The sequence below is a fragment of the Onychostoma macrolepis genome, chromosome 20, assembly GCF_012432095.1.
Source record: "Onychostoma macrolepis isolate SWU-2019 chromosome 20, ASM1243209v1, whole genome shotgun sequence".
In the NCBI taxonomy this organism is placed as follows: Eukaryota; Metazoa; Chordata; class Actinopteri; order Cypriniformes; family Cyprinidae; genus Onychostoma; species Onychostoma macrolepis.
The window spans coordinates 7,002,439-7,029,389 of record NC_081174.1 but is presented as its reverse complement, the minus strand read 5'-3'; the positions used below and the strand labels follow the sequence as shown (position 1 = coordinate 7,029,389).

At 39.8% G+C, this 26,951-nt stretch overlaps 5 protein-coding genes and 1 pseudogene across 7 annotated transcripts in view; all 6 read right to left on the bottom strand.

Moving 5' to 3' along the window:
- Positions 1-489: 489 nt before the first annotated feature.
- On the bottom strand, positions 490-11,675 carry LOC131527459 (proton-coupled zinc antiporter SLC30A1-like). Of its 2 annotated transcripts, none has more exons than XM_058756570.1 (2): positions 10,823-11,675; positions 490-2,796 (listed from the first exon to the last, which is right to left on the bottom strand). In XM_058756570.1, exons 1-2 carry the CDS (start codon positions 11,433-11,435, stop codon positions 1,904-1,906), a joined length of 1,506 nt encoding a protein of 501 aa, XP_058612553.1. In that variant the 5' UTR covers positions 11,436-11,675; the 3' UTR covers positions 490-1,903. The 2 variants fall into 2 exon arrangements, with proteins under 2 accessions (XP_058612553.1, XP_058612554.1); XM_058756571.1 differs by having other exon boundaries at positions 10,832-11,673.
- A 246-nt stretch (positions 11,676-11,921) lies between these two features.
- Positions 11,922-12,751, bottom strand: LOC131527148 (proton-coupled zinc antiporter SLC30A1-like). Its single transcript, XM_058756018.1, is given in 2 exon segments — positions 11,922-12,091; positions 12,094-12,751. Coding segments are annotated over 2 exon segments (582 nt in total). The 5' UTR covers positions 12,506-12,751.
- On the bottom strand, positions 12,582-13,681 carry LOC131527147 (proton-coupled zinc antiporter SLC30A1-like; annotated as a pseudogene).
- A 377-nt stretch (positions 13,682-14,058) lies between these two features.
- Positions 14,059-14,992, bottom strand: LOC131527146 (proton-coupled zinc antiporter SLC30A1-like). Its single transcript, XM_058756016.1, is given in 2 exon segments — positions 14,059-14,228; positions 14,231-14,992. Coding segments are annotated over 2 exon segments (582 nt in total). The 5' UTR covers positions 14,643-14,992.
- Positions 14,993-15,521: 529 nt separating this feature from the next.
- On the bottom strand, positions 15,522-22,200 carry nek2 (NIMA-related kinase 2). Its single transcript, XM_058755670.1, has 10 exons — positions 22,042-22,200; positions 21,840-21,963; positions 21,296-21,513; positions 20,271-20,511; positions 18,849-18,931; positions 18,557-18,683; positions 17,810-18,032; positions 17,070-17,124; positions 16,868-16,944; positions 15,522-15,993 (listed from the first exon to the last, which is right to left on the bottom strand). The coding sequence occupies exons 2-10, from the start codon at positions 21,933-21,935 to the stop codon at positions 15,794-15,796; spliced, it is 1,320 nt and encodes a 439-aa protein (XP_058611653.1). The 5' UTR covers positions 21,936-21,963; positions 22,042-22,200; the 3' UTR covers positions 15,522-15,793.
- A 432-nt stretch (positions 22,201-22,632) lies between these two features.
- lpgat1 (lysophosphatidylglycerol acyltransferase 1) overlaps positions 22,633-26,951 on the bottom strand; it is a 37,672-nt gene continuing 33,353 nt past the window's right edge. For both annotated transcript variants that reach the window (XM_058755671.1, XM_058755672.1), the window contains exon 8: positions 22,633-26,890. In XM_058755671.1, the coding sequence (XP_058611654.1) occupies positions 26,739-26,890 (152 nt within the window). In that variant the 3' untranslated portion in view covers positions 22,633-26,738. The remainder of the gene's footprint in view (positions 26,891-26,951) is intronic.

The window sequence follows — 26,951 nt, the reverse complement described above, 5'->3', positions numbered from 1 at the left end:
ATTAATTGCGAATGGTAAAATTAAAACTGTAACACAAATGTTATTTATTTTTTGTTAAATCAAACAACTGGTGCATTCCCTGTTACATACCATAACGTCTATAAATTCACATTACACCATATTGGTATAATCTACTTCTGGATTCATTTGCTTTGTCTTGGAAGCAAACAAAACATTTCTTGGTTACATATTGAATTGACTTCTAAGCTGATAATTTCTGTTCACTAAATGTGATCAGCAACAGAATGTCTTTGTTCTAAAATAATTTTATCTCTAATTGTTTTCACTTTGTATCTCTTGGTGGAGTTAAGGCTGAAACTGAAATGAAGTCTGATGTCCCCCATGGATCAATACTGAGCCCGCTAATTTTCATAGAGCTTTTCTATTCATTGTACGATGCTCAGGTATCATATTCTATTCATTACTTGGTCAAATAATAAACCTCGACTGAATCAGCTTCCCTAAAAAAAGTGACAAAACAGACATTAATTGAACAGTACCAAACAAGCATGTTTAATTCACAATAACACATTTTACAGTAATATATCAAAAAACATTTCCGCTGGCATGGTACTTTTAAAATCCTCAGTGATACAAACACTCCGTCAGCACATTTATAGTGAAAGCTCATCTTTCTTCTACAGATTTCTAAGAAATTCACTAAACGACTAATAATAAAGACTAGTAGTATTTCTGTTTTTCATAAATTGCATATTTTCACCAAATGCTAAAGTTTGCAGATATAAATAGTGTCGTGAAGAGCTGATATATGTTTTTCCCCAATGAAGGCCACTGAGTAGACTGTGCGACACCCCAAATGATGCGTTCAACCCAAACCTACTACTGTGCATTTCAGAAAGGGACTCCCTTGTCTTTTGGTTTACAAATTTTGCTTGGTTTTTAAAAGCTTTCCATATAACCACAAGTATATTTGGTCATGCACAAATTAATGTTTTCCACAAATCTGAGGAGGTCCCTTCAATTTTACGACAGCATGGACAAAACATGTCACCCTCCAGCAGTCCCCCCCCCCAAAAAAAAAAAAACTTTTTTTTTTTTTTACAGCTTGTTTTGATTGACAACAACAGAACAAACAAGGCATCAGCTTTTATAAAAACCAATAAGAGAAGGTTTGTCTAGTTCCTACACTGACTAGATTCAGTGCTATAACACAGCAGTTTGAATTATAGGCATGGTGAAGTACTGTCGACACTTCTTCTGATGTCTAATAAAAGAGATCATCTAAAAAAAGTGAAAGATTGAACAGCAATCTTTGAAAACATCATCTAAAAATACTCTCGGTTAAAGCATAGATCATTTGTTGTGAAAGAAGCAAGAAGCTTTTTTTTTCTTAAACCTCTAATATCATATCTAATCTTACAAAAAGCTCTTTGGAAAAAAAAAAAAAAAAAAAAAAAATTACCAATAACTTAAATACATAAATTATTACATCTCTCACAAAATTGAAAGTTTGAATAGGACTAAGAAAATCAATAAAGTGTGAAGAATAAAACAGAAAACACATATGGGTAGAAAAAACTGGTCCAGACATTTCCACTTGGTCCACCAGCTGAACGTTAAAATTGCTTGTCGTTGCATTACATCCACAGGAAGGACACAAGTGTCTGATGTCCTGTATGAAGAGAAGCTTTGGCACGGACACACCAATCAGACGATGCAGTAAACACACATGCAGAGGAGGCCAGCCTTGCTCTCCAGCCTATTTATATTGTCTGTATGTTGGTGTGGTATCTGAGATATAGGGCTGTGTGGTGTATGTGTGTTATCATGAGTGTGTTTGGGCTCAGTTCTTCTCACAGCATGGCAGAAATCAGTCAGCTGATCCAATACACATCGGTACCCTTAACAGAACAGAATGTTCTGTCTCTAACCTGCCTCTCGCTCACAATGACGATTCCACCTCCCTAGTCATGATTACAATGGATTCTGGCCTGCTTGTTTCCTCCACAGACTCGCTGATGATCTCCAGAGATGTAGCAGAGGTACTGGTTACCGTTGGGGTTTTGGTTTCACACGATTTCTTTGCATCTACAGCTTCATCAGGAGGCTTTGCGGAATCAACAGCACCACAGCAGAGCTTTGGGGCGCACTGCGTTCTACAGGAGAGCTCGCAGAGCGAAGCACGAGACTCAGAGTTTACCGTTACAAATTCTGGTTGAATGGTTGTAGCGTGGATGCCCTCATCGTGGAAAAAGTCCTTGATACGCTTGGCTACGTCCATGTAGGACGTGGGGTCATGGCATTTGATGTGTGCGGTGGCGATTATGCGACTGCCCGCCAGCTGCCAGATGTGCAGCTCGTGCACCGCCAACACGCCATCCAGTTCCCGCAGGCGAGCATTGAGCCGATGCATGTCGATTTGCTTGGGCACGGTCTGTAGCAGGATAAGTGCAGACTCCTTCAACAACGGGTATGTGGTGTAGAGGAGGATACAGACCATAATGATGCAGAGCGTGGGGTCAAGATAAAGCACCCAACAGGGTCCTGCTATTATGGTGCCGTTAGTTACTGCACTGCTGATATTGAGTGAATGGTCTGCGCAATGTTGACCCACACAAGGGTTCTTGCAGATTTTGCCCGGCTCGCATGGATTCCATACCACTATGAAGATGATGGCGTTGATTACCACGATAACAGAGCCGAGAGCGTCGCCCAGCACGTGCAGGAAAACACCCCGCATGTTGAGCTGGGATGCCGAGTCGTGTCCATTCTCGAGCTCTTCGTACGGAGCGCTGCCGTTAATCTGCAAATCCAGGCTGTCACTGTGACACATCTCTACGGAGGAGAAAGAAAGCAAGTGTGAAAATTCCAAGAAAATCTGCACAAAACGGCAGTTTGTATATTTCTATTGAAATTAATCAACTTGGAAAGGCAAACTTTTCAACTTCTGAGGAAATCTTTAACAAATTTGAGGAAATGTGAGTGTATAAAATCACTGGAATGCTTCACTATTTGTACAACTTGTTTGTATTCACAGCATTCCAGAGAACAGTATGGGAGCAGTGTCAAGTGGAATGTGGTGTTACAATATTTTATTTTTTTAACTGGAGTGAGGAGAACATTTTTTTTTTTTTTTTTTGGAAAGACTGTGTCTCTGGCTCAAAGTGTGTCTCATGCCAACTAGCAGGGAATAAGTGGAGAATAGAAAATTGTAGCTGGAGGAGCGATTACAAAACACTTTTGTCGCTCCACTCACATACTCTGTTCCAGACCAGCTTTTAAATATGTGCTGATATTTAGTAAAATGTGATATTACTTGTGATAGTTCACCCAAAAAACACTCAATGTTGTTTCAAATCTGTACAACCTACCTTCTTCTGTGGAACACAAAGGAAGAGATTTAGAACAATGTTTTTAGCCATACAATTAATGCTGATGGAGCCAAAAACAACATTGGACCCCACTGACTTCCATTATAAAGACAAAGACTATTCCACAGCAGAAAGTATAGGCTTGTTCACACCAAGAATAACAATAACTATATTAGCATCCACATCATCGCACAATAACACACTGCAGTCATTTCCTGCTTCAAATGCTCAAGCTCTTTAAAGTCTTTTTTAAAGTAGATTCTAGAGGTGTGCAATATTGATTAAGATTTTTTTTCCCGATAACAATATTTTGCTGAGTGTGTTTTTGTGCTGGTACCTTGGCTGATTTAGGCCTGCCATGTATATATAAATATAACATTAAAACCGTCAATTGGTGTTGACAAGTCCCTGAGAGACTCATTGAATCATTCTTTCAAACGATTCGTTTAGAAAAAGCAAGTGGTTGTCTTTATGAATGTATCATTGAATTATTGACTCAAATGATTTGTTCAAAAACAGATTCATTTAGGAATGTTCTGGCTTTGTTTAGAACTATTTTCGTAGAGGGAAAAGAAAAAAAAAAGACGCATTTAAAATGCATCTCACTTAATATTAACTACTTGTTTATTGAACATTTGCGATTGCGCTTCTCATATTTGGGAAAACGATACGATTGTGTGATATTGCCTAGATATATAATATCTTCAAAATATTAAAAAACAACAATCCATACAGGGATATTTTTTGCTTCCATAACTTGAATTATAGTGTATTCTAATAAGCTTTATGTGTGATAAAGTGAATGCGTTTGGACTCTCAAGACGTGCTTTTCTTTTTTGGGTCTTTGTAATGTCAGCTCATACACTGATTAACAATTACGATATTATTGTAGACGATACATTATAACCAGTGGACTCCAATTGGCTGTTGATGTGTTTAACTGAAAAAAAAAAAAAAAAAAGACATATTCTGAAAGTGATTCCAATAAAATCATTGCTTCATGTCATTATAACTGGAGCTATAGTGTAGACCAAGGTTATTTTCGTAAACGAAAACTGAAACTAAGACTAAAACTATTGGTCAAAAAACATTTTCGTAAACTGAAATAAAATTACAATTTCTAAATAAATGAAAAACTAAAACTAAACGAAACTAACAACAGTAACTGAAAAACTAACGAAAATAAAATAATTAGCAGAAATAAATAATCGTGTTCGTGATTTAATACCCTTCTGTGCCAGAAAATCGGTTGTTTAGGGAAATAGATGGCGCTTCATGCACGCGAGCTGCGTCCTAAGCGGCTATTCACAGAGAATGCGTTTTTGCATTTAAAAACAAGCGGCCGGGCTATGAAATGAGAAATAACTATAAAATATGAAATGGGAAATAACAATAATGCACACCTTACAGCACATGGACGTTTAAAAGCGTGCTTGACGTGCGAGAACAACATGAGAGTGAGTTAACATACACAGAATTAAAAGTTTTGGATGAGCTGACTTTAGTGAATAGTCATTTTGTCACGCTTTGCGATTACTATGGTAACGTCCGCCTAGAGTCCATGACACGTGCACCGCCTTGACTGTATAAAACGCATCCAAAATGAGAGAAAGCGACAGCCGCGCTGTGTTTTCACCGCTTGCCGTGTTGTGTAAAAGGGGCTTTAGAACTGTTGCTCATCTGAAGCGCGTGCGCGCTGGAGCGGCTCGTCAAAGTAAAGTGCAAACATTTAAATCACTATATTGCATTTATTTTTGAGTAGTATGAGGTTTCAAAGCATTTTAGATTGTTTATTCTTATTGTGTACGTTCATTGAGGGAGACTGGACATACAGTGTGCACCGGTGGCTCGTATGTGCAAAAAATCTAACAAATTATTGCATTGAAAACACTGATGGACAAAAATAAAGTTTACAGAGTTTCAATCACGATTTCAAAGAACAAGCCTGTGTCCCAATATGCACACTGTCCATGCTAAACTCTATGTGATATTAGTCATTTTTAATACTATTTAGGGCAGATAGGGTGGATAGTATGCACATTGGGACGCAGGGCATGTTTCCTCAAATCCAGCACTGGAGGGCCATTGTCCTGCAGAATTTAGCTCCAACCCTGATACAAACTCAACTACCTGATGCTGTCTATTAACTCTGAAAACCTTGATTAGCTTGTTGTTTGTAAACTATTGGCATATTAAACAAGATTGCATCTTTAATATGAATGAATATGAACATGATATGAATATGAATTAATAAATTGTATAGGCATTTACATTTAATCATTTAGCAGACGCTTTTATCCAAAGCGACGTACAAATGAGAACAATAGAAGCAATCAGATCATCGAGAGTGCAGCAGTATACAAGTGCCATGACAAGTCTCATTTAGGCCTACATATAAGCTGCATATTTTTGGTTTTTGTTGAATTATTTTATTGTCATTATTAAGAGGTTTACACAATAGTTAACTGCAAACATTCAACTTTGCTCAAATTAAATGTCTTGTTTGGTCTACTCTGGAAGTGTTCAACTCTGTTAAACTATAATTACTAAAACTGAAACTAAAATATATAAAAACTAAATAGAAATGTGTTCACAAAATAAAAACTAAAAGAACCATTAATGAAACTAACTAAAACTAAAATTATAGGAAATTTGAAAACGATATTAAAATAAAAACTAATTAAATTCAAAACTATAATATCCTTGGTGTAGACTTCCCTATTCTCAGAATTAGAACAATTATTAAAACTTTATAGTTATCGTTCTTGGTGTGCCAACCAATGTAATGTTCTTCCAAAAGCCTTACTAACAATGTACTGTCAAAATACACAGAAGCTTCAGACACTGAGGCCTGTGGGTGATGTAACCCATCTGTTCATCTCTCATGCGATATGACCCATCTGTTCATCTTTCATCTGGGGTGTCTTAAACATGCAAGCAGACATGGCCTTGGTTGAAATTCCTCTAGATATGCTGAGCGACTGTTTCAGCTTGTATTTGGAATAAACTGCTTTTCTTGAAAGAACATATCTGGTTACAATTCTTCTTATCTGATAAACACAGATAAAAGCACAGAAAAAAAGTATTTGCACATGATCTTCACCGGTAATGAGCTGCTGTGCCATCCCATTGTTGTGAATCCATGGAAACCAAATGCATTTAACCTAATTATGCAAAAGCGCAAGGTTGATTGTTGCTAAAACTATCACAAAAACAGATTAATCAAATAAATAGTGAGAGATAATGGACAGGCAAGCAGCAGACGGAAAACCTCTAAGGTCCGTGACACACCAAGTCATTGGTCAGTTGGTGTTGTCCAATGGCGGGCTATTGTTGAGCATCTGTCGGCACAGTTTTTTGCTCACTGTTTGCACTAGTCAGGCGCTGTCTGCGGCTTTTTTGGCCGATGGAGCATTTTGAACTGGCGTTGGTGAGAGAGCTCACTCCGATTGGCTGTTTATCTTAGCGAAGCAGGGCACAACAAGGAATAAAGAAGTGGGCAACGGTTTCTCATTATTTATCCTTATTTTCACCTCCTGTTCTTCCTTTCTTCTTCTACAAGAACAAGGGCTGATAATGCCAGTTCCATTTGCATCTTATTAGATATATTTTAATAACAAAAACAAATTCATATGCAGTAAGCAAGAAAATAACGAAAACGGTATTTTACATATTTGGTGGTTATTTTGTGATAGACGTAATGCAGACAGAGAAAGTTAGACATTAGTGACAGAAAAATGCATTAAAAAAAATTCAATGGAGTTTGGATAGCACTCAGTAGCTGTTTGTGGTATAACACCCAAAAGGAAATCCCACAGGAACCTCTATTATTTTTATATCAACTTCAAATTGGGTACATAACTTATTTAGAGTAAAGTAAATTTAAACTTCTATAACTTTTTGATACCTTAATATTTTTCAATTATTGCACTTTTGCAGATTGTCTTTAAAACAAAAAACAAGAGTGTCCAACCATAAGTCTGTATACATGAATTATAACCATTTAAGTTTGGATAGCGTACTTTCACATTTACTTCAAAAATGGGGGGGTGACCCTTAAGGGGTTAAGAAACTGAACTGTTAGCGGACCACCTACTTGGCTTAGTTTGAAAGCTATTTTTGACAGTCCTCAAACAAAGCCCAGAACCGTCACCAGAGCTACGACCAGCATGATCACTGATCATGTCCAGCAGCACCGTGACCCCAAATTCCTACATGGTCTTAAGTACCAAACTACCAATCTCTACATTTATCTTAAAAAAAAAAAAAAACTCACAGTGACGGCTAATACAAAACCACCACAATTCGAGTGTAGTAATAGTATAGTAAGTATGTTACCAGAAACCATGTAACTATAGTTTAATTTAGTAAAGTCAACCCTGCTAAAACAACAACAAAACAGCCAAAACCAGCCTAAACTGGTTGACTAGTTTTTGCTGGTCTAGTTGACCACGTCTTTACATAGGTTAAAGCAAAAAAAAATATTTTGACTGAATTTTTCCTCAGCCAAAGCCCATTCCACAGCCATACCTGTCACACACCCAGTTTAAGAGCCGTGTTTTTCTTCTTGTAATTAGGAGCGCCTTCTAATCAATAATAAAAAAATTCAGATCAAAAATTATCCTTCTTAATACGAGGTGACATTTGAATCAAAGTGATTTACAGGTGCATTTTCTTTTTACCTTTTTCTAATTTTATTAAATGTATGCAGTGTTTCCTCTAGGATTTATTCCAGCTGTGGTGGCAGGACTATTTCCTATGGACAACGCCCCCTCCCTACCCAAGAATCACCTGCACTCAGAATTGAATTTATTTTAACTAAAAAAGACAAGTAAATAATAAAATAAGAACAAATAAATGAATGACAATCAATAGCACAAACAAAAACAATAATCTATTCAACTGTAAAATAACACTGGACAGTCTTCACTGTATAATGAAAGACAGCAGCAGGTTTATTTAGGCTGCTGTCTCTTTAAGACCTCATGCACAGATCTAATATGTTACACATGGCTCTATATAGGGCTGCAACAACGAATCGATTAAATCGATAAAAATCGATTACTAAAAGCGTTGGCAACGAATTTCATAATCGATTCGTTGTATCGCGCGACGCGGAGACGTTTGATTATTTAAAAAAAAAACAAAAAAACTCGGTCTCTCTCGCGCACGGATGCTAGCAGAGTTTGGCGCCTCATAAATAAAAAAAAACAAAAAAAAAAACGAGCGGAGGTAGAGGAAAGATATGGCGGAGGCAGAGAAATCCGTGCGACCCAAGTCATCCAAGGTGTGGGAGCGGGGCGGCGTTTGCGTATGGCAGAGTATGGCAGTTGCCATACCCTAGCCAAGTCAGGTGCTGTGAAAAATTATCCAAACTTGAGTCGCTTATAATTCGTTTTATTATTTTAAATCAGAGAGTTTTAAAAATAGTAAACCAATGATAAGCATTAAAATAACTTGTCAGTAAAACGCCATTGGATCATCGAGCTCTCAGCGAGACCTCGTAACTTCACCCCGCCTCCGTTCAGATTGACGCGCCGCGCACAGCCTGGAGAAGATGAGATCTCTGCTTTTTCGCAATGCGAGGGTGAATAAATAATTGGTGTTTGAATAGTACATCGTTTTCTTTACTCAAACACTATGTCAGTAAAGGATAATGTTTTTGTGTGTTTGAAGAGTGGAGAAGAATTAGTTATTTGCCGTCTATATACGTTTTAAATATCCTGTGCATTATGTGCATAAGCGCTTAATTTGAGATTTTGGCCAAGTGTATTAAACGACAAGAAAAAACTAAGCGCCCATATAGCTACAATCAAAGTTATATAACCTGTAAAAGTTGATGAAAGCATAATGCACTTGCTGCTTCAGATAACAGTTACAGCCGTTCTAATGACAGACAAAACACTCCATCTCCGTCATTCTCTGGTCAAAAACATTAACAACTCCATTTGAGCTTGATTTTCATATAATGTTAAATGCAAGTGTCTGATACAATACCAACGCTAACGAACCCCAAAAGTCTATATATTTGGCAGATGTAAAGCATACATGTGTATGTTTTTTGTGTTAGTCCATTTTTATTTTATTTTATTATTATTATAACAGCTCAGGGATGTTCAAGGAGCAACATGTTTGTGCACTTTCTAAAGATTTTAGTTCTGTTTTTGAATAAAGGGTTGGAAATGAATGCTTTTCTTTTTTTATCCGATTCATCGATTCATCGAAAAAAATAATCAACAGATTAATCGATTATTAAAATAATCGTTAGTTGCAGCCCTAGCTCTATGCTTACTTTTCTTTTTAGGAGCTCTTGTCCTCCTAATTTAATTTGTACTACAGAGGTGGCACAGAACAACACAAAAGTGGCTTGTAGGTACATTTTCAGACGTTTAATGAGGCTCAGAGCTGGCATGAGTGCACTTAAATTCATAGATTCATGTGGAGATTAATGTTTTAAATATAAAATTTTGAATACAGAAATATTAAATTATTTAAATAACTTGAATTATACAGTAGCCCCTCAACTGAAAAAGCCAGCAGGTGGCGGCAAGTCACTGATTTTATCACTGAATCATTCATTCAATGGATTCGTTCGAACGGCTGATTCGCTCAGGGAACACAAAACCCGGAGTGGATCGAGAGCGGAGTGAACACAGAACGCTTCGAGCGGAGAGAGGAACGTGCTTCCGCTCCACTCCAGGCTTTGATCAAGTCCCCCTCAGCAGGCTGGATACACCTCGACTTTCCTTAATTTAAGGCCTATTCAAACTAAAATTAAGACATTTATTACACTATTTGAGAAATGTAAGCCTATTTACGGCCTTAAAATTATGAAAAGTGAATTTAAGACATTGAGTACAGGCGGGAACCCTGCAATTGGAAATCCGTCGTAGCGACGGAAAAATTTAATACCCGTCTTTAGCTGAACATCAGCTTGATCAGCATAGGCTGGTTTTAGTTTTTCTCTTTTTTTTCTCTTCTCAGCAGGGAACCCACTTAAACAGTTGTGCATTATAATTAATACATTTTCTTACAGGCATAGTTTATGAAGAAATGCCAATTCTGTCATCCTTCGCTCACCTTAATGTCATTCCAAACCTCTACCGTTAAACAGTGTTGGTTACCACTTTTTAAACGAGCTTAGATGACTCCTGGTGACCAGTGCTACCACTGACTTCTACTGCACGGACAAAAACCCCACGGAGACATTTCTCAAATTAAATTTTTTGTTCCACAAAACAAAGTCACACAGGTTTGAAATGACACGAGGGTGTAAAAAAATGGCAGAATTCATTTTGGGGTGAACAGTCGCTTCATCTTAATGAGTTTGTTCCAACCAGAAACAAAAGTTTTGCACACGTTTCTCCCGTTACACCATCCTACTTTAACCTGATTAAAGCACACCCTATACCGCTTTTTTTTTTTTTTTTTTTTGTATAATTAAGAATATCCATCTAGTGATCATATGAATAAGTTTTAATGAAACAAACCCGATTTACCGGCTCTGCTCCTGTCCGGATTAACGCCATTAGGGCTGTTGTTCTGATTCCCGACCAGATTATTGGTCTCCTCGCCCGCGGACCGACTATCCTCCAGCGTCTCACACCGGCGCACCTTCCCGTTCTTGTGTTTTTTGTGTCCCCCGTGGCCGTGGCCGTGTCCTCCATGGGAATGGCCGTGTCCGCCGCCTCCGGCGTGCCCATGAAAGAGACAGAGCCCAACCAGATTGACTAGCAGCCCCGCAGCCCCCACCCCAATCACCACCTCGGGCTTCTCGATCTCATGGGGCTCCGTGAAGCGCTCGACGGCCTCCAGGATGATGGTGAAGCAGAGCGCGGTGAGGAACACGGCGTTGACCAGCGCGCCCATCACCTCGGCCCGGATCCAGCCGAACGTGTTTTTGTTGGTGGACTGGGTCTGCTCCGCGAAACGCACCGCCACCAGAGCCACGACCAGCGCGATCACGTCCGACAGCATATGAAAGGAGTCCGACAGCATCGCTAGAGAAGACGTGATCCGGCTCACCACCACCTCCACGATGAAAAAGCCGAAGGTGAGCGACAGCATGCAGAGCAAGCGAACCCGGTTCGGCGCGCAGGCCATGATTCCGCCGCCAGACGAACAAAGCTGTAAATGAACACGATACCACTTCGGGTTAATATCCCATAACTGAACTCGTTCACGCCGGCAGACGGTAAGCGACTCTTTGATCCGGTTTTTGTGCTCGTCTTCTGTCTCTCGTCTGCAGACGGCTGAAACTTTGCACCCGGACCGGTGAACTTTCCACACGGAACACGTTTAGCGTCAGGCCACGCCCACACTCGCATGCGATTGGCTGAACGCTTGGGATCGAGGAAAATGTAACTCGTTTCAGGAAAAACGAAGAACTGCACTATTAAATTCAGACCCTTGTCCAAATACCCACACTTCCCTGATAGCACACGTGCATCACATCTGCTTTTACATCGGCAAGACGTATTTTTCTGAGTGTTTGCTCATCTGCAATACATCTATAGGACTATAGGGTTTCCTTTTAGATATCAAATAGATGTTTATGATTTAGAATGTATTAAACTGACATCTTACATCTCAAGTGGCCAAGACAGCAAGTGTGGGTTTTGGACAAGGCAAGAGTATCCCTCGAGCAGTGATAACACACATACGTCTGCAAGATGACACCGGCGCACCTTCCCGTTCTTGTGTTTTTGTGTCCCCGTGGCCGTGGCCGTGTCCTCCATGGGAATGGCCGTGTCCGCGCCTCCGGCGTGCCCATGAAAGAGACAGAGCCCAACCAGATTGACTAGCAGCCCCGCAGCCCCCACCCCAATCACCACCTCGGGCTTCTCGATCTCATGGGGCTCCGTGAAGCGCTCGACGGCCTCCAGGATGATGGTGAAGCAGAGCGCGGTGAGGAACACGGCGTTGACCAGCGCGCCCATCACCTCGGCCCGGATCCAGCCGAACGTGTTTTTGTTGGTGGACTGGGTCTGCTCCGCGAAACGCACCGCCACCAGAGCCACGACCAGCGCGATCACGTCCGACAGCATATGAAAGGAGTCCGACAGCATCGCTAGAGAAGACGTGATCCGGCTCACCACCACCTCCACGATGAAAAAGCCGAAGGTGAGCGACAGCATGCAGAGCAAGCGAACCCGGTTCGGCGCGCAGGCCATGATTCCGCCGCCAGACGAACAAAGCTGTAAATGAACACGATACCACTTCGGGTTAATATCCCATAACTGAACTCGTTCACGCCGGCAGACGGTAAGCGACTCTTTGATCCGGTTTTTGTGCTCGTCTTCTGTCTCTCGTCTGCAGACGGCTGAAACTTTGCACCCGGACCGGTGAACTTTCCACACGGAACACGTTTAGCGTCAGGCCACGCCCACACTCGCATGCGATTGGCTGAACGCTTGGGATCGAGGAAAATGTAACTCGTTTCAGGAAAACGAAGAACTGCACTATTAAATTCAGACCCTTGTCCAAATACCCACACTTCCCTGATAGCACACGTGCATCACATCTGCTTTTACATCGGCAAGACGTATTTTTCTGAGTGTTTGCTCATCTGCAATACATCTATAGGACTATAGGGTTTCCTTTTAGATATCAAATAGATGTTTATGATTTAGAATGTATTAAACTGACATCTTACATCTCAAGTGGCCAAGACAGCAAGTGTGGGTTTTGGACAAGGCAAGAGTATCCCTCGAGCAGTGATAACACACATACGTCTGCAAGATGACACCGGCGCACCTTCCCGTTCTTGTGTTTTTGTGTCCCCGTGGCCGTGGCCGTGTCCTCCATGGGAATGGCCGTGTCCGCGCCTCCGGCGTGCCCATGAAAGAGACAGAGCCCAACCAGATTGACTAGCAGCCCCGCAGCCCCCACCCCAATCACCACCTCGGGCTTCTCGATCTCATGGGGCTCCGTGAAGCGCTCGACGGCCTCCAGGATGATGGTGAAGCAGAGCGCGGTGAGGAACACGGCGTTGACCAGCGCGCCCATCACCTCGGCCCGGATCCAGCCGAACGTGTTTTTGTTGGTGGACTGGGTCTGCTCCGCGAAACGCACCGCCACCAGAGCCACGACCAGCGCGATCACGTCCGACAGCATATGAAAGGAGTCCGACAGCATCGCTAGAGAAGACGTGATCCGGCTCACCACCACCTCCACGATGAAAAAGCCGAAGGTGAGCGACAGCATGCAGAGCAAGCGAACCCGGTTCGGCGCGCAGGCCATGATTCCGCCGCCAGACGAACAAAGCTGTAAATGAACACGATACCACTTCGGGTTAATATCCCATAACTGAACTCGTTCACGCCGGCAGACGGTAAGCGACTCTTTGATCCGGTTTTGTGCTCGTCTTCTGTCTCTCGTCTGCAGACGGCTGAAACTTTGCACCCGGACCGGTGAACTTTCCACACGGAACACGTTTAGCGTCAGGCCACGCCCACACTCGCATGCGATTGGCTGAACGCTTGGGATCGAGGAAAATGTAACTCGTTTCAGGAAAACGAAGAACTGCACTATTAAATTCAGACCCTTGTCCAAATACCCACACTTCCCTGATAGCACACGTGCATCACATCTGCTTTTACATCGGCAAGACGTATTTTTCTGAGTGTTTGCTCATCTGCAATACATCTATAGGACTATAGGGTTTCCTTTTAGATATCAAATAGATGTTTATGATTTAGAATGTATTAAACTGACATCTTACATCTCAAGTGGCCAAGACAGCAAGTGTGGGTTTTGGACAAGGCAAGAGTATCCCTCGAGCAGTGATAACACACATACGTCTGCAAGATGACACCGGCGCACCTTCCCGTTCTTGTGTTTTTGTGTCCCCGTGGCCGTGGCCGTGTCCTCCATGGGAATGGCCGTGTCCGCGCCTCCGGCGTGCCCATGAAAGAGACAGAGCCCAACCAGATTGACTAGCAGCCCCGCAGCCCCCACCCCAATCACCACCTCGGGCTTCTCGATCTCATGGGGCTCCGTGAAGCGCTCGACGGCCTCCAGGATGATGGTGAAGCAGAGCGCGGTGAGGAACACGGCGTTGACCAGCGCGCCCATCACCTCGGCCCGGATCCAGCCGAACGTGTTTTTGTTGGTGGACTGGGTCTGCTCCGCGAAACGCACCGCCACCAGAGCCACGACCAGCGCGATCACGTCCGACAGCATATGAAAGGAGTCCGACAGCATCGCTAGAGAAGACGTGATCCGGCTCACCACCACCTCCACGATGAAAAAGCCGAAGGTGAGCGACAGCATGCAGAGCAAGCGAACCCGGTTCGGCGCGCAGGCCATGATTCCGCCGCCAGACGAACAAAGCTGTAAATGAACACGATACCACTTCGGGTTAATATCCCATAACTGAACTCGTTCACGCCGGCAGACGGTAAGCGACTCTTTGATCCGGTTTTTGTGCTCGTCTTCTGTCTCTCGTCTGCAGACGGCTGAAACTTTGCACCCGGACCGGTGAACTTTCCACACGGAACACGTTTAGCGTCAGGCCACGCCCACACTCGCATGCGATTGGCTGAACGCTTGGGATCGAGGAAAATGTAACTCGTTTCAGGAAAAACGAAGAACTGCACTATTAAATTCAGACCCCTTGTCCAAATACCCACACTTCCCTGATAGCACACGTGCATCACATCTGCTTTTACATCGGCAAGACGTATTTTTCTGAGTGTTTGCTCATCTGCAATACATCTATAGGACTATAGGGTTTCCTTTTAGATATCAAATAGATGTTTATGATTTAGAATGTATTAAACTGACATCTTACATCTCAAGTGGCCAAGACAGCAAGTGTGGGTTTTTGGACAAGGCAAGAGTATCCCTCGAGCAGTGATAACACACATACGTCTGCAAGATGTCTGTTAAACATCTCTTGATCTGGAAAGCATCTGCTGTGTACAAACGTCTTTCAGATGTCAGTTTTACATACATTCTAAACCATAAACATCTTAAAGAAATCTAATAGACCTCTATTTGACATCTAAAAGGAAACGTCCTATAGACGTCTCGCAGATGAGCAAACACTCTAAAAAAATACATCTTGCAGATGTAAATGCAGACTTCAAATAGACGTCTCCGTGATGTACGTGTGTAAACTTGAAATGTTGGCTATTACACTTACGAAGCCCAAAACAGCAATTATTTTCATGATATTTTAATGAATACAAATAAAACAGATAATATTATCAACCCTTTATTCTAATAAAACAGTATATCCAAATAAAACATCTATAAAATTACAAGAATACAACACATTATCTTTGATAAAATAATCCAGTGTGATGACCAAAAATGAAGTGTTGTTCCACTGTACTGTACAAATGCTGCAGCAAATAAATAAAAGCAGAAATCTTATTTACACAACATAAAAAAAAATATATTCTTGACTTGATCAGACTAATGCCCCACTTTCAGTAGTACACTGTGGTTCATGGTTAGCGGATGCCCTGCATTTCTCTGGGCTTTGGTGAATAAGTCTTTTCTTCTTCACCAAGAGCTTGTATACGCATGTTAGCCCATTGATGCTTCTTTACAAGGCAATGCTCTTGAGGTTTAGTGATCAGTCTGCTGTTCTCCTTGCCATCTCCTGCAAAGTGAACCCTCTTCTTTCCCGGAGAGATGGTCTCTTCATTCTCTGTCAAAAACAGAATTATGTCATTCTCATGCTTTAAAGGTAAATAAGTATTTTCATTCATTACAGGATCTGTGACCCAAATAATGTTGGCTAAAAAGACTAAATTCAGTCATGCTTTCCTTGTTGCTGCACACTGCCCTCCTCAGCCTTCACAAGTGTTGTTTGTTAGCTTCATCACTGTCAGACTTTCAAAATCTTTCATCACTCGAACTGAGATTATTATAATAATTTAATTTTAAAGCACAGCCACCACAAATCAGACATTAGCACCTCTTTTTACTTTGAGATTGTTCTGAGGTTAAATACAGACTTAAAGTCATAACAAGAAATAGGTTAATAGCTATGATACCATTTTTGAAATCAAATTTTTACATAGCTATGACAGGAAACACTGGCATCTAAAGATACCTTAAAAACAGTTAATCTTAAAAAAATAAAGCATATACATAAACACAAATAGGAAATAAAACAGTTATCGAATAAGCATGTCTTATTCGGTCTTAAACTCCTGAAATATTGGCACCTCTCATTTTAGAGCGGTCAATGCAATTTGGGAAAGAAATCAATTAAATATTTGTGTGTGAAATTATTCAGATGTAACCCCCTTTGTAATTGTTACCTTTTTCATATGTAACTAATTTAATTACACATTTTTCTCAGTAAATGTAACGGATCAAAGTTAAATTTTTTTAATTAATTATGTAATGCTGTTACATGTTATTCTAAACGTTTGACCAGTAGCATATATAAAAAAATACCAGGCACTAACATTGAGCATCGAAATTACACTGAAAGCACTGAAATAAAAAAAACCACAATACATGTTCAATCATCTTAACAGCATTAATTTCTATATAGAAAAACGGTTTCATACCTGTGTCACTGGCACTGAGTAGAGAAAGCGCCCTCTGCTGCCGGATCAAATTATATGCCTTCAACAAGCTCTCAGCTCTGTCAGAGAACAATTACAACGACATTATTAACAAGTGCTCAGTAGCTGTAGTTAGTTGTGCAGCGCATGACTAATGTTTAATGCATTCATATGACCAGTTCAGCGAAGAAGGCTTTATATGTACCTGGCCAGCTTTTCATTTGATTGCTGCTCTCGGACACACAGCTCCTGTTCCCTTTCTGGGGGAGAAAAAGAGAAAAAAAAAGGTTAAACACAAGGTCTTGCCAATTAGCAGCATTTAAAGGGTTAGTTCACCTAAAATGATCATTCTGATATAATTTACTCAATTGTCATGTCATTCCTAACCCATAAGACTTTCGTTTAACCTCATAACACAAATGAAGATTATTTTTAATGAACCCTTGAGAGATTTCTGGCCCACTGAAAGCCCATGCAACCAAAATTTGGTGAAATACACTGTAAAAGTAAACTATATGAATAGAGTGGTTTAAATCACAGTCTTCTGAAGAGACAATATCTCTTGATTTAATAACATAATTTCTTAAACTTTTCATAAAAAAATTCATCAATGCATATACATAGAGCACATCAAATTTGATAAAAGGAAGCTCAAACGTACTTGCTTGACACACAAGAACCAATGAGGTTTGATTTCGGGTGTTAAGAAAGCATGGTTAACCACATATCTTCATTTGCATTTCGAAGGTTAACAAAAGCATTATGGGTTTAGAAAGATGACAACTGCTGTTTTTTATTGAATTTTTTAAATGATCCCTATTTATTTCTAAAACCTGATTTTCAACTGGGGTTAAGTATCCCAATGTTTATCACCTGACCAATTGTGATTGGAGGCAGATGCTAGTTCCAGGTGTAAAGAGGCCTAATAAAACAGAGTAGACTTACGCTCTAGTCTCTGCTCTCTCTCTTTGAGGGCCTGTTCACGCTCGCGTAGAATCTGCTCCTTCAGCCGCAGCTCTGCTAGAAGCGACGGCTCTGGATGTTTGGGCTGCTCTACATCTACTGATCTGTGCCGTTGCTTCTCCTGAAGCCTCTTCTGCTCCTGGGCTACATAGCCCGAGATCAAGCTGTTCTGCAGAATGGACTCCACCGAGGGCCTCAGATAGTCCTAACAAAACAGCCAGCCAAAATGTGACCAAACAGCACACAAGGCAATGCGAATGGAAAAGCCTAACTGAGATTTTGAAAATTCTAACAATAACACAGGGCCTTTTATACAGAATGCATTTTTGCATATAAAAAACTAAACAAAACAAAATAAAAAGAGCAGGGCATTCTAACAAGATCTAGAGACAGTGTTTTTTAGTATAAGTTGATTTTTATTTTATTTTTTTGTTGATCACCACATTCGTCCAGCACATTTTACATAGAATATCAATGGGAAAGCAGTGCAGTGGAACCTTGTTGAACTTTTTGTCAGGCCTGCTATTTCCAATGTTCAATTTAAATCTTACAATTCTTTATTTTCATCACCCAGTCACACAACTGACCAACAGTGGCAATTCAGCAAGTGTTTAATCAGTTAACAGTGACCCTTGGAATTCAAATTCACTTTGGCCTTCTGAGACAAGTTCTAGTAAAAAATAAATAAATACAAATTCATCATGGTTCTTCTGACAAAAATTACTTTACCTTTAAGTTGAGCATTTTTGAAAGAAGTGTGTTCAGATCATCAGAGTATCTGTATGGGATTCTTCTGAATTTCCCTTCTCTGATTTTTCCAGCCAGTTCTGTTTGATTGTATGCTGTAAATGGGGGACTTGGGGAAAAAACCAAACAAACAAACAAACAAAAAAAAGACTCAGGATTGGATATGAATAACAAAATTTCAATTTTCACTATTTTGTATAATCACACAATTATGTAATTGAGGTCAGTGTAATCATAGTAAAAAATACAAGGACGATAACACATGTATACTTACGATAAAGCACATAGTTCATAGAGTAAACATCCCAAAGACCATATATCTGATTTTTCATTGTAGGACATGCGGTTAATTTGTTCCTGTGAATACAAAAGGTGGAAAATATGAATAAAACCGAGAAAGCCAAGTCTTGGCAGTAGGAATATGATGAAACTATGGCACAAGTAATTAGTTATGCAATGCATGCCACGACAAGATCATTTAACAACAGTTTCTCTGCATTTTGAAACTTGTTTAGATAGGTTAGACTCATCCCAGTTCTTCAGGGGCCTTGGAAGAGGTTATATGAGTTTATCGTGCTTTGGCTACAGTAGGTAATTCTAGTGGTGACAACAACCATGCATGTCACTTCTGCAGGCTGCGTCGTACTCTGAGAGATAAAGTGTCACTCTTTTCATAGCGTTTGCCGGCACTGAGACACTTGCATGGTATTTCTCCTGCTCTTTTTCTAGCAAAAATTCACTCATTACTAAATGAAAACTTAAAGTGAAGACCTGATCATTTCAGGAGCCTTGTCACAAGTCCATTGTTTTTGAATGTTGGTGCTACTTCTGCTATATTTTCACACTTAAAACAACAATTTGGTATTCCTCTTGTACCATTGTCCTCTTTTAAATAAGTCAACTGGCAGTTCTCTCCCAAGTGGTTCCACTGTTGCCAGCATTAAGTCTGAGCATGATTCAGTGGGCTATAAAACACTTTTAATTGTCAGGAAATTACTTGTCTTTAAAAGTTTTGGTTCAATATACTTACCTGTTGATCAAAAATAACCTTAAACCTATACACTTTTTTTTCAAAAAAGTTTTATTTAGTAACTTTCAGGAGGGTGTACTCATTTTTGCAACAACATTTTAGCACTTTGATAAGAAAATCTTATTTTGCGGAATAATTTTGACATTCTTCTTTGGTAATTGATCAAGCAGGCTTGATGGAACATTATATCTCCAAAGAACCCTAACATGTCATCTAAGTAAAGAGTAATTGCTGAATTTGTTAAGTTTTAGAGGGGGTGTACTCATTTATGCTGTGTGTGTATATATCTTTACGTCAAATGGTAATTAAAATTGTTTGTGTTCTCTTAGTATTTGTTATACATCGTAAAAACTGATTTTTCAAAGTCAAATAAAGATTAATCGAGTATAACTTACAAGAAAATACTATTTCAGCCTTTCTACTTAATTTCATGTTTAATTCAATGTTGCTGCTTATGTCTATTTAATTATTTGTGAAATTTACATGCAATTTCTGAGTGAAAATTGTTCAACGTAAAAAAAAAAATCAGTGTAGAGGTTTGGAATGACATTAGGGTTAATAAATTAATTTTCAGATATGGGCGCTCATTTTCCCTCATCACAATCCCAGTGATCTCCGTCTTCTCTCTTTTAAACATGTTTAAATTAAAGATGAAAGAACACTTACTGGCGACATGTAATATGGAGTTCCAACAAATGTTTTAGCAAAGCTTGTATCATGGTTCAGTATCCGAGCTAAACCAAAATCGCCAAGCTTTACATTCTGTTTGACATCCAAAAAGATGTTTGCGGGTTTCAGGTCACGGTGCAGAACTGTACTGCTGCCGTTACTTCTACCATGGCACTCTTTTAACGCCAGGGACAACTGTGCCATCACACGCAGGATGAATTCTTCTTCCAGGTATCGTCTGCAAAGACAATGGAAAAGAAACAAACATTGCAGGGAAACAGCTTAAACGACAAAATAACAGTAGCAGGGTTTCTGCAGGTTTTATGGAGGTAAATTTAAGACGTTAAGACCAAGTGAACAAAATTTTAACTAATAAATTTATTGGAACACAGTATGTCAATATGCTCTCTAAATGTAATCGAGCTGTATTTTCAAACTTTGAAGTGTTGCTAAAACGTCTTCATATCGATCTTCACTGCTTTTTAATTTATTTAACAAAAATTAGCTTGAAGCTTGAATAGCTCTGCTCCCAACTTCTAGAAATATGGAAATAACTTTTATGGTACCTTCTGATCACACTGCAAAAAATATATTCTTCTTCTAGATATTCTATCGTCTTATTTTCCTCAGTTTTTATCTTCCGCAAATGTCTAAAGATTCTTAAATCCAGATGCATTTACTTGCAAAGAAAAATGATATAAGTCTTGTTTCCTGTGAAAATGATCAAAATTGAGTTTATGAAAAGAACAAATATCTGTAAATGAACTTAGGAAAAAAGTCTTTAAACAAGTTTTCATTCTCCATTCACAGATATTTGTTCTTATTTTACAAGATGTTCATTTGCACCTCATGTATCTTGATTTAGGAATGTTTAGATATTTGTATTGGAAAACGAGACATAAATACTGAGGAAGATATTCCTTTTTAGCAAAGCATGTAACATTTAATACCACAACTTTACCACTTTCTGCTCTGAAAGGGCGAGTTAAGACCTGTAGAAGCCCTGAATAGCTTAATTTCACCTGTCTTTGATGCATCTGTTGATGAGACTGGCGAGATCTCCACCCTCACAGTACTCCATCACTATATATAACGTTGTGTTCGTCCTATCTATAATTCTGTCGTAGTATCGGACGATATTTGGGTGCTTCAGCTCACGGAGCAAATTGACCTCTGACACCAGCATCTGTTTCTCTGCCTCAGCCATGGTGCCATAGTCCAGCACCTTCCAAACCAGAATCTAAGGAGATCAGATGACATGGTCCAAATGAACCAGCGGGAAGAGACACCAATAACTACAATGTGGTAATTCACAGTAACCTACATTACTTAAACTTCACTGAATTTTATTGCACTAGATCACAAAATGTCACAGCAAACCGCATCTAAAAACAAATGTTACACTGTACTATGCAATATGAACTGATATTGTGTTATCTAATAAGGACATTAAAAGTGTTACTTAAAAATCTAAATTTTTTTCATTTTCTGATTTTGATTTAGGCTTCTAATATAAAAGTACATTAACTGTTAATGTAAACAGAGTTCAATCTGTATTTTATTGACCTTTCCATCGGATTTCCTCCTGATTTTCTGGCATTTCCCATAAGATCCACATCCTATGGTGAGCATCACCTCATAGTCTTCAGTTTTGGATGGCATCTTGCACACAGCAGGTCCAGACTTCAGACTAACACAACAGAGCTCGATTATTTATCATGTACACACTGTAAGTTCCTAACAAACACAACAGGATTCGTTCACTTACCGTAATACATTCACTTCTCGTCCTTTGTGCTTAACTTCCGCTGTCTTGTATTGTTTTGGATGTGTTTTAGTTTTAAAAACGTTACAGTTTCTTGTTTTGTGTTGAGAAACAAACAGACGAGAAACGAGCAGATTTTCAAACGTGCGCACAAACGCTGGATTCTGATTGGCTGGACTTGATCGTTGGCGGTGATCTCATTGGTCCGTATGAGGACACAGCGTGCACGTTGCCAAGCGCTGAAAAGCCGCGAGAGCGCGCGGGAGAGAATTTCTTAAAGGGACAGCGCGAGAGCGGCATATAAAGAATAAACATTGAACGGTTAAGTTTTAAAATGGAACTGTAAACACTAAACTTGACTTAAACATTTTAATTTTAAATCAGAATTTCTCCCATCTTATTTTTTGACACGTTTCCTGAATATGTTACCCTGGACCACAAAACCAGTCATAAGTAGCAATAGCCAACAATACATTGTATGAGTCAAAAGATCGATTTTTCTTTTATGCCAAAAATCATTAGGATATTAAGTAAAGATCATGCTCCATGAAGATATTTTGTAAATTTCCTACCGTAAATATATCAAAACTTATTTTCGATTAGCAATATGCATTAATAAGAACTACATTTGGACAACTTTAAAGGCGATTTTCTCAATATTTTATTGAGAAAATGAAATATTAATTCCAGATTTTCAAATAGTTGCATCTCGGCCACATATATTGTCCGAGATACTTATTTATTCAGCTTTAAGGTGATGTATAAATCTCAATTTCAAAAATTTGCCTTTTATGACAGGTTTTGTGGTCCAGGGTCACATATATAATTTGACGCCTATAACATGGTTTCCTTGATTTGAACAAAAACAGGCTACTTCTGAGAGACGCACCGTCTGCAGACTGACTCTGCGCCCGCTACTTCGTAAACTAGTGTAAATTGACTGTTCGTCCGCTTGGTGGCAGCGGTGTTTTTATAGTGCCCAACGTTTCTGGGTGTGGCAGGGCCAAAGTTCACCTAAAGCCCTTTCCCGTTTCCACTAGAAGCCTTCACAGGAAACGAGCTTTGCACGTATAGCCAGAAAGACAGGAGATAACTTCATTTCATTGTGAAAGATGCATTATTAGAGCTATATTCAATTATGAGGCACAGGTGGGTGTTTATGAGCATCCATGTGCTTCAAATGTTCTTACAAAAAGGCCACATAAGTGAAAGGACACATTGAACAGATGGAAATCTTGACTCGATTTTTGTTTCATTACATGACCCCTCAAAACATAATCCTTTGTCTTTGGAAATTAACTATTATTTTCTTCCATCTTAATTTATCACGTTATATTTTCAAGCAAATTGTTATAAACTATTTAAGAAGGCATATACAATTATTCAGAAGTTAAAGGTAAAGCACATGAAGAGACTGATCTGACTGATTTTTGGCTTTTTGTGGAGAAGAAAAAAAAAAAAACCTACTGTAATCAGTCAAGACCACTTTTATACATTCAGATAGGTTAGCATTTGTTTCTGAGGGCTTCCAAGAACACCATTTCCAGCAAAGAAAGAAAAGGACAACATATACTTCTTCCACCTAAGGTGGAATATCGCTCACTGTCATTCTTTTACTTTTATTATTTATTTATTTATTTTTAAATACCTGTGTGTGATCTCAAGTTTGCACTAAGTTTTATATGTCTACATGTTCAAGACTACTGCTACCCATCTAAAAAGACAGATGTATAGATATAATAATTACATATGATTGTACTGAACATAAGTAACCGAAGCAGCTGGCACTTTCACCGAACAGGGTACAAAATAGGGCTTGAATATGTTTGCTTTTGTTTTTCTCAAATGCACTAAAAACGAAGCGTGAATATTGAGAAACTGGTTTTGTACCTCAGGAAGTAAACTACATATTAGGTGTTGTTTTATTTTATATGAATTTTGCAAGTTTTTACACCTCTGTTACAATCTGAGAAGTGACTGAGAATGAGTGCTAAAACACTTATTTTCTACACATACACAAAATAAGCAGAAAATGAATAATAATAAAAAAAAAAGCTGAATCTTAGGTTAAATGCTTTATTAAAAAAATCAAATGTTTGTAAACTAAAAGAATAAAATAAGATCATGTACTGTTTTTTTTTTAATTAACGTAATACAGATATACCGTTATAATGTCGATGTCAGATAATTCAAATCTAGCATATCAAACATTTCTCTCAACATGGAATGGGATTTGTGCTTTTACTGCTAAAGCAATGGAACCAATTTGTACCCTATTCACAGAAAGGACCAGCTCTTGCTGTTCTTCTGAACAAAGTGCAATATACACAGGCATCTGAGGCATATGTTTAAATATCAAAATTGACTGAATGCACAATCCAGATTTTACTGTGTATGATTCATTGGTGCATGTTAATCCAAAGAACAAACACTGCAATTCACATCGACTTTAAAAGCCTGATCAGAATGATCTAGATGAACAAACGCAACTCTGCCGAATGCTTCAGATCAATAACACTCAGAGAAGAGCCTGTGGGTCACTGCTGCGCATGATTTTTATTCCAGCACAATTAATTTGTGTGTTGTAAAATGGCTGGGTAGCTAGGAAGAGAAACAGGAGTACAAAATGAAAATTATGGACCATTCTATTGTAATTTGGTTAAATTGCTAATATATAGATATATCTCACACTTTTTTTTAAAAACATAAAACCATACTTAGGAAAACAATGTTACGTCTCAATCTGACAGACAGAGAGAACGAGACGAGGAACCCGGCGTCTGAGATCCTCGCGGTGAAGTTCACGGTGACGTAGCCTGCTCTGAATGCAGTCCGCATCTAACCTGGCTTTAGTCTTCTGGCGTCATTCACATTTCAATCTGGCAAGCTATAGAAACAAAGTTCACTTTCACAGATGACATGGCTTCGGTTAAGGGGGGAAATGACAATTACGGTGCAATGTTTTCACCTACAAATGTCTAATTTGTACATCTAAGCATTGTTTCTTGAACGCCACAACATGGGCGTTTATTTTTGAGTACATTATTGCTGGACCTCACCCATATTCCCTTCCGACACGAGGAGAACACGTAGACGGACGTCTTCCCCACCGGCACACACACAAACGGATCCAATTTCACACATGAAAAATGCAATTTTGTCTCAAGCTCGAGGAGAACGTTTCCATTTTCCTCAAGATAGTCTAAAGCTAGTCTAAAATATTTTGCGCCTCGGCACAAAATCGAATCTACTCCTCTGATCCCTTCCGCGTGGCAGCAGTTTTAAGACGGTTTCTTTTGATGAACAGAAATGCGACCACGCGATCGCCGCAGAAGACAGCAAATGGCAGACGAGGTGACGCTCAGATACTGAGAGCAACGTAAGCACCTGCCGGGACAGAAGCTCCTCACCGCTTCTTCTCCATCATCTTCTTAAACATTCATGATATTTCAGAAGTAAAAATGCGGAGAGCGACCGCAGCTCGGACTCCTTTTTGTACAAGATTAACCACAGAATGAGGAAAAAGAACTATTAAACAGATATTTGCCAACACTCTGATATAACATGAAGCTACCAGACATTATGTGCATCTAAAAAATAGAAAAAAAAAAAAAGCAACGGGCAGTCGCACACAATCACACAGGCAGGTTATGCTGTCACATTTACAGAAATGAGACCAGTTTGAGACTCAAAAATCAACAAATTAAAATCTTTTTAGGACAATGAACAAACACAAAAAAGTTCAGTCAGTAGAATGTCCGCCCCCTTTTGACCCGAAGATAAGCATATGGCTTAATATTTGTAAAACTTTGGAAGTGAGGGGTGTTTGTCCTATCGAATCGGTCGTGTGGCAGTCATGTGGTGCGCTTGGATGTGTCTGTATGGCGTTGATTGTGTAAAGTTCTCCAGAGGACGCCGTCTTGTTTTAAAACAAGAACCAGGTTCGTCTTGGAAATACCCCCCCCACGCGTCATCAAAACCGAATCCCCCTTCAGTCAGTGTAAACATCACGATAGTTCTACCGTCTCTCAATACTGACAATACACATAGAAAACAGCATCCAGTCAACACGGGACGAAACGGCCACGAGGAAGAAATGACATGAGGGCAGCACACACCGAGGGTCTTCCGTTGCGGGGGCGGGGGGGGGGCGACAGGGGCGACAAGGATTCATAGTGCAATGAAGGCCAGAGGAGGCTCTTTCAAAGAGGACAGCAGTTTCTGAAAAAAATTTCAGTCATCTTGTTTGGGAGTTAATGATAAAAAGGCGGGTGGGGGGGGGAGCTCACGTGGCAGGACATGAGAGAAATAAGAGGACGTGACAGATCTATCTCTGGCTTATTCCTGAGCCTAATTTTGATTGAAAGTAAAAAAGTAAAACAAACAAACAAAAAAAAAAAAAAAAAAGAGCTGTGTCCACATGTGCATGAGTAAACATTTAGATGTGCATAATCTTCTCTCTGCATGTGAGCGCGCATGTGTAAACATGTTGAACTGGTTCTACGCAAATCTAAAGGATAAACGCATGTCTGCACGGGCAGCTGGGATTGGGTGGATGTGTCTGGACCGCGATCGGATACAGCAACTGGAGTCGTCCTGCGGGGTACATTCAACCATCCGGCAGAGGAGAATGGCAATCGGGGCTCTTGGTCTCTGGCGTTCCCTCCTCCATCCTGCGCGTTACGGTCTCCTCAGAGCGATCAGAAGAACCAGCAGTAGATGTAATGTAGAATGCTGTACCACATGTAGCCTGAGGCGAAGGCGAACGTTTGAACGAAAAGCAGCCAAACGTTGTCAAGGGTCATGTTTCGGGAGACCACCTCTTTTTGGCCTTCTAGTGGAGGGAATGCTCCTGCGAGATGAAGAAAGGTGGAGAGAACTTGTCAGCGAGTTTGGTTTTAGTTGGAGGATGA

Bases quoted from the DNA above. Each gene is read 5' to 3' on its own strand.
- LOC131527459 (XM_058756570.1), bottom strand. From the start codon at position 11,435: ATGGCCTGCGCGCCGAACCGGGTTCGCTTGCTCTGCATGCTGTCGCTC. The intron at 2,797-10,822 runs GTTTGTTTCATT...TCTCCTCCGTAG, and splicing joins GAGCAGAGCCGGTAAATCGG to AGATGTGTCACAGTGACAGC.
- nek2 (XM_058755670.1), bottom strand. From the start codon at position 21,935: ATGCCATCCAAAACTGAAGACTATGAGGTGATGCTCACCATAGGATGT. The intron at 21,514-21,839 runs GTCAATAAAATA...TGATCTCCTTAG, and splicing joins GGAGGAAATCCGATGGAAAG to ATTCTGGTTTGGAAGGTGCT. The intron at 18,684-18,848 runs GTAAGTATACAT...TTTTTCCCCAAG, and splicing joins TATGAACTATGTGCTTTATC to TCCCCCATTTACAGCATACA.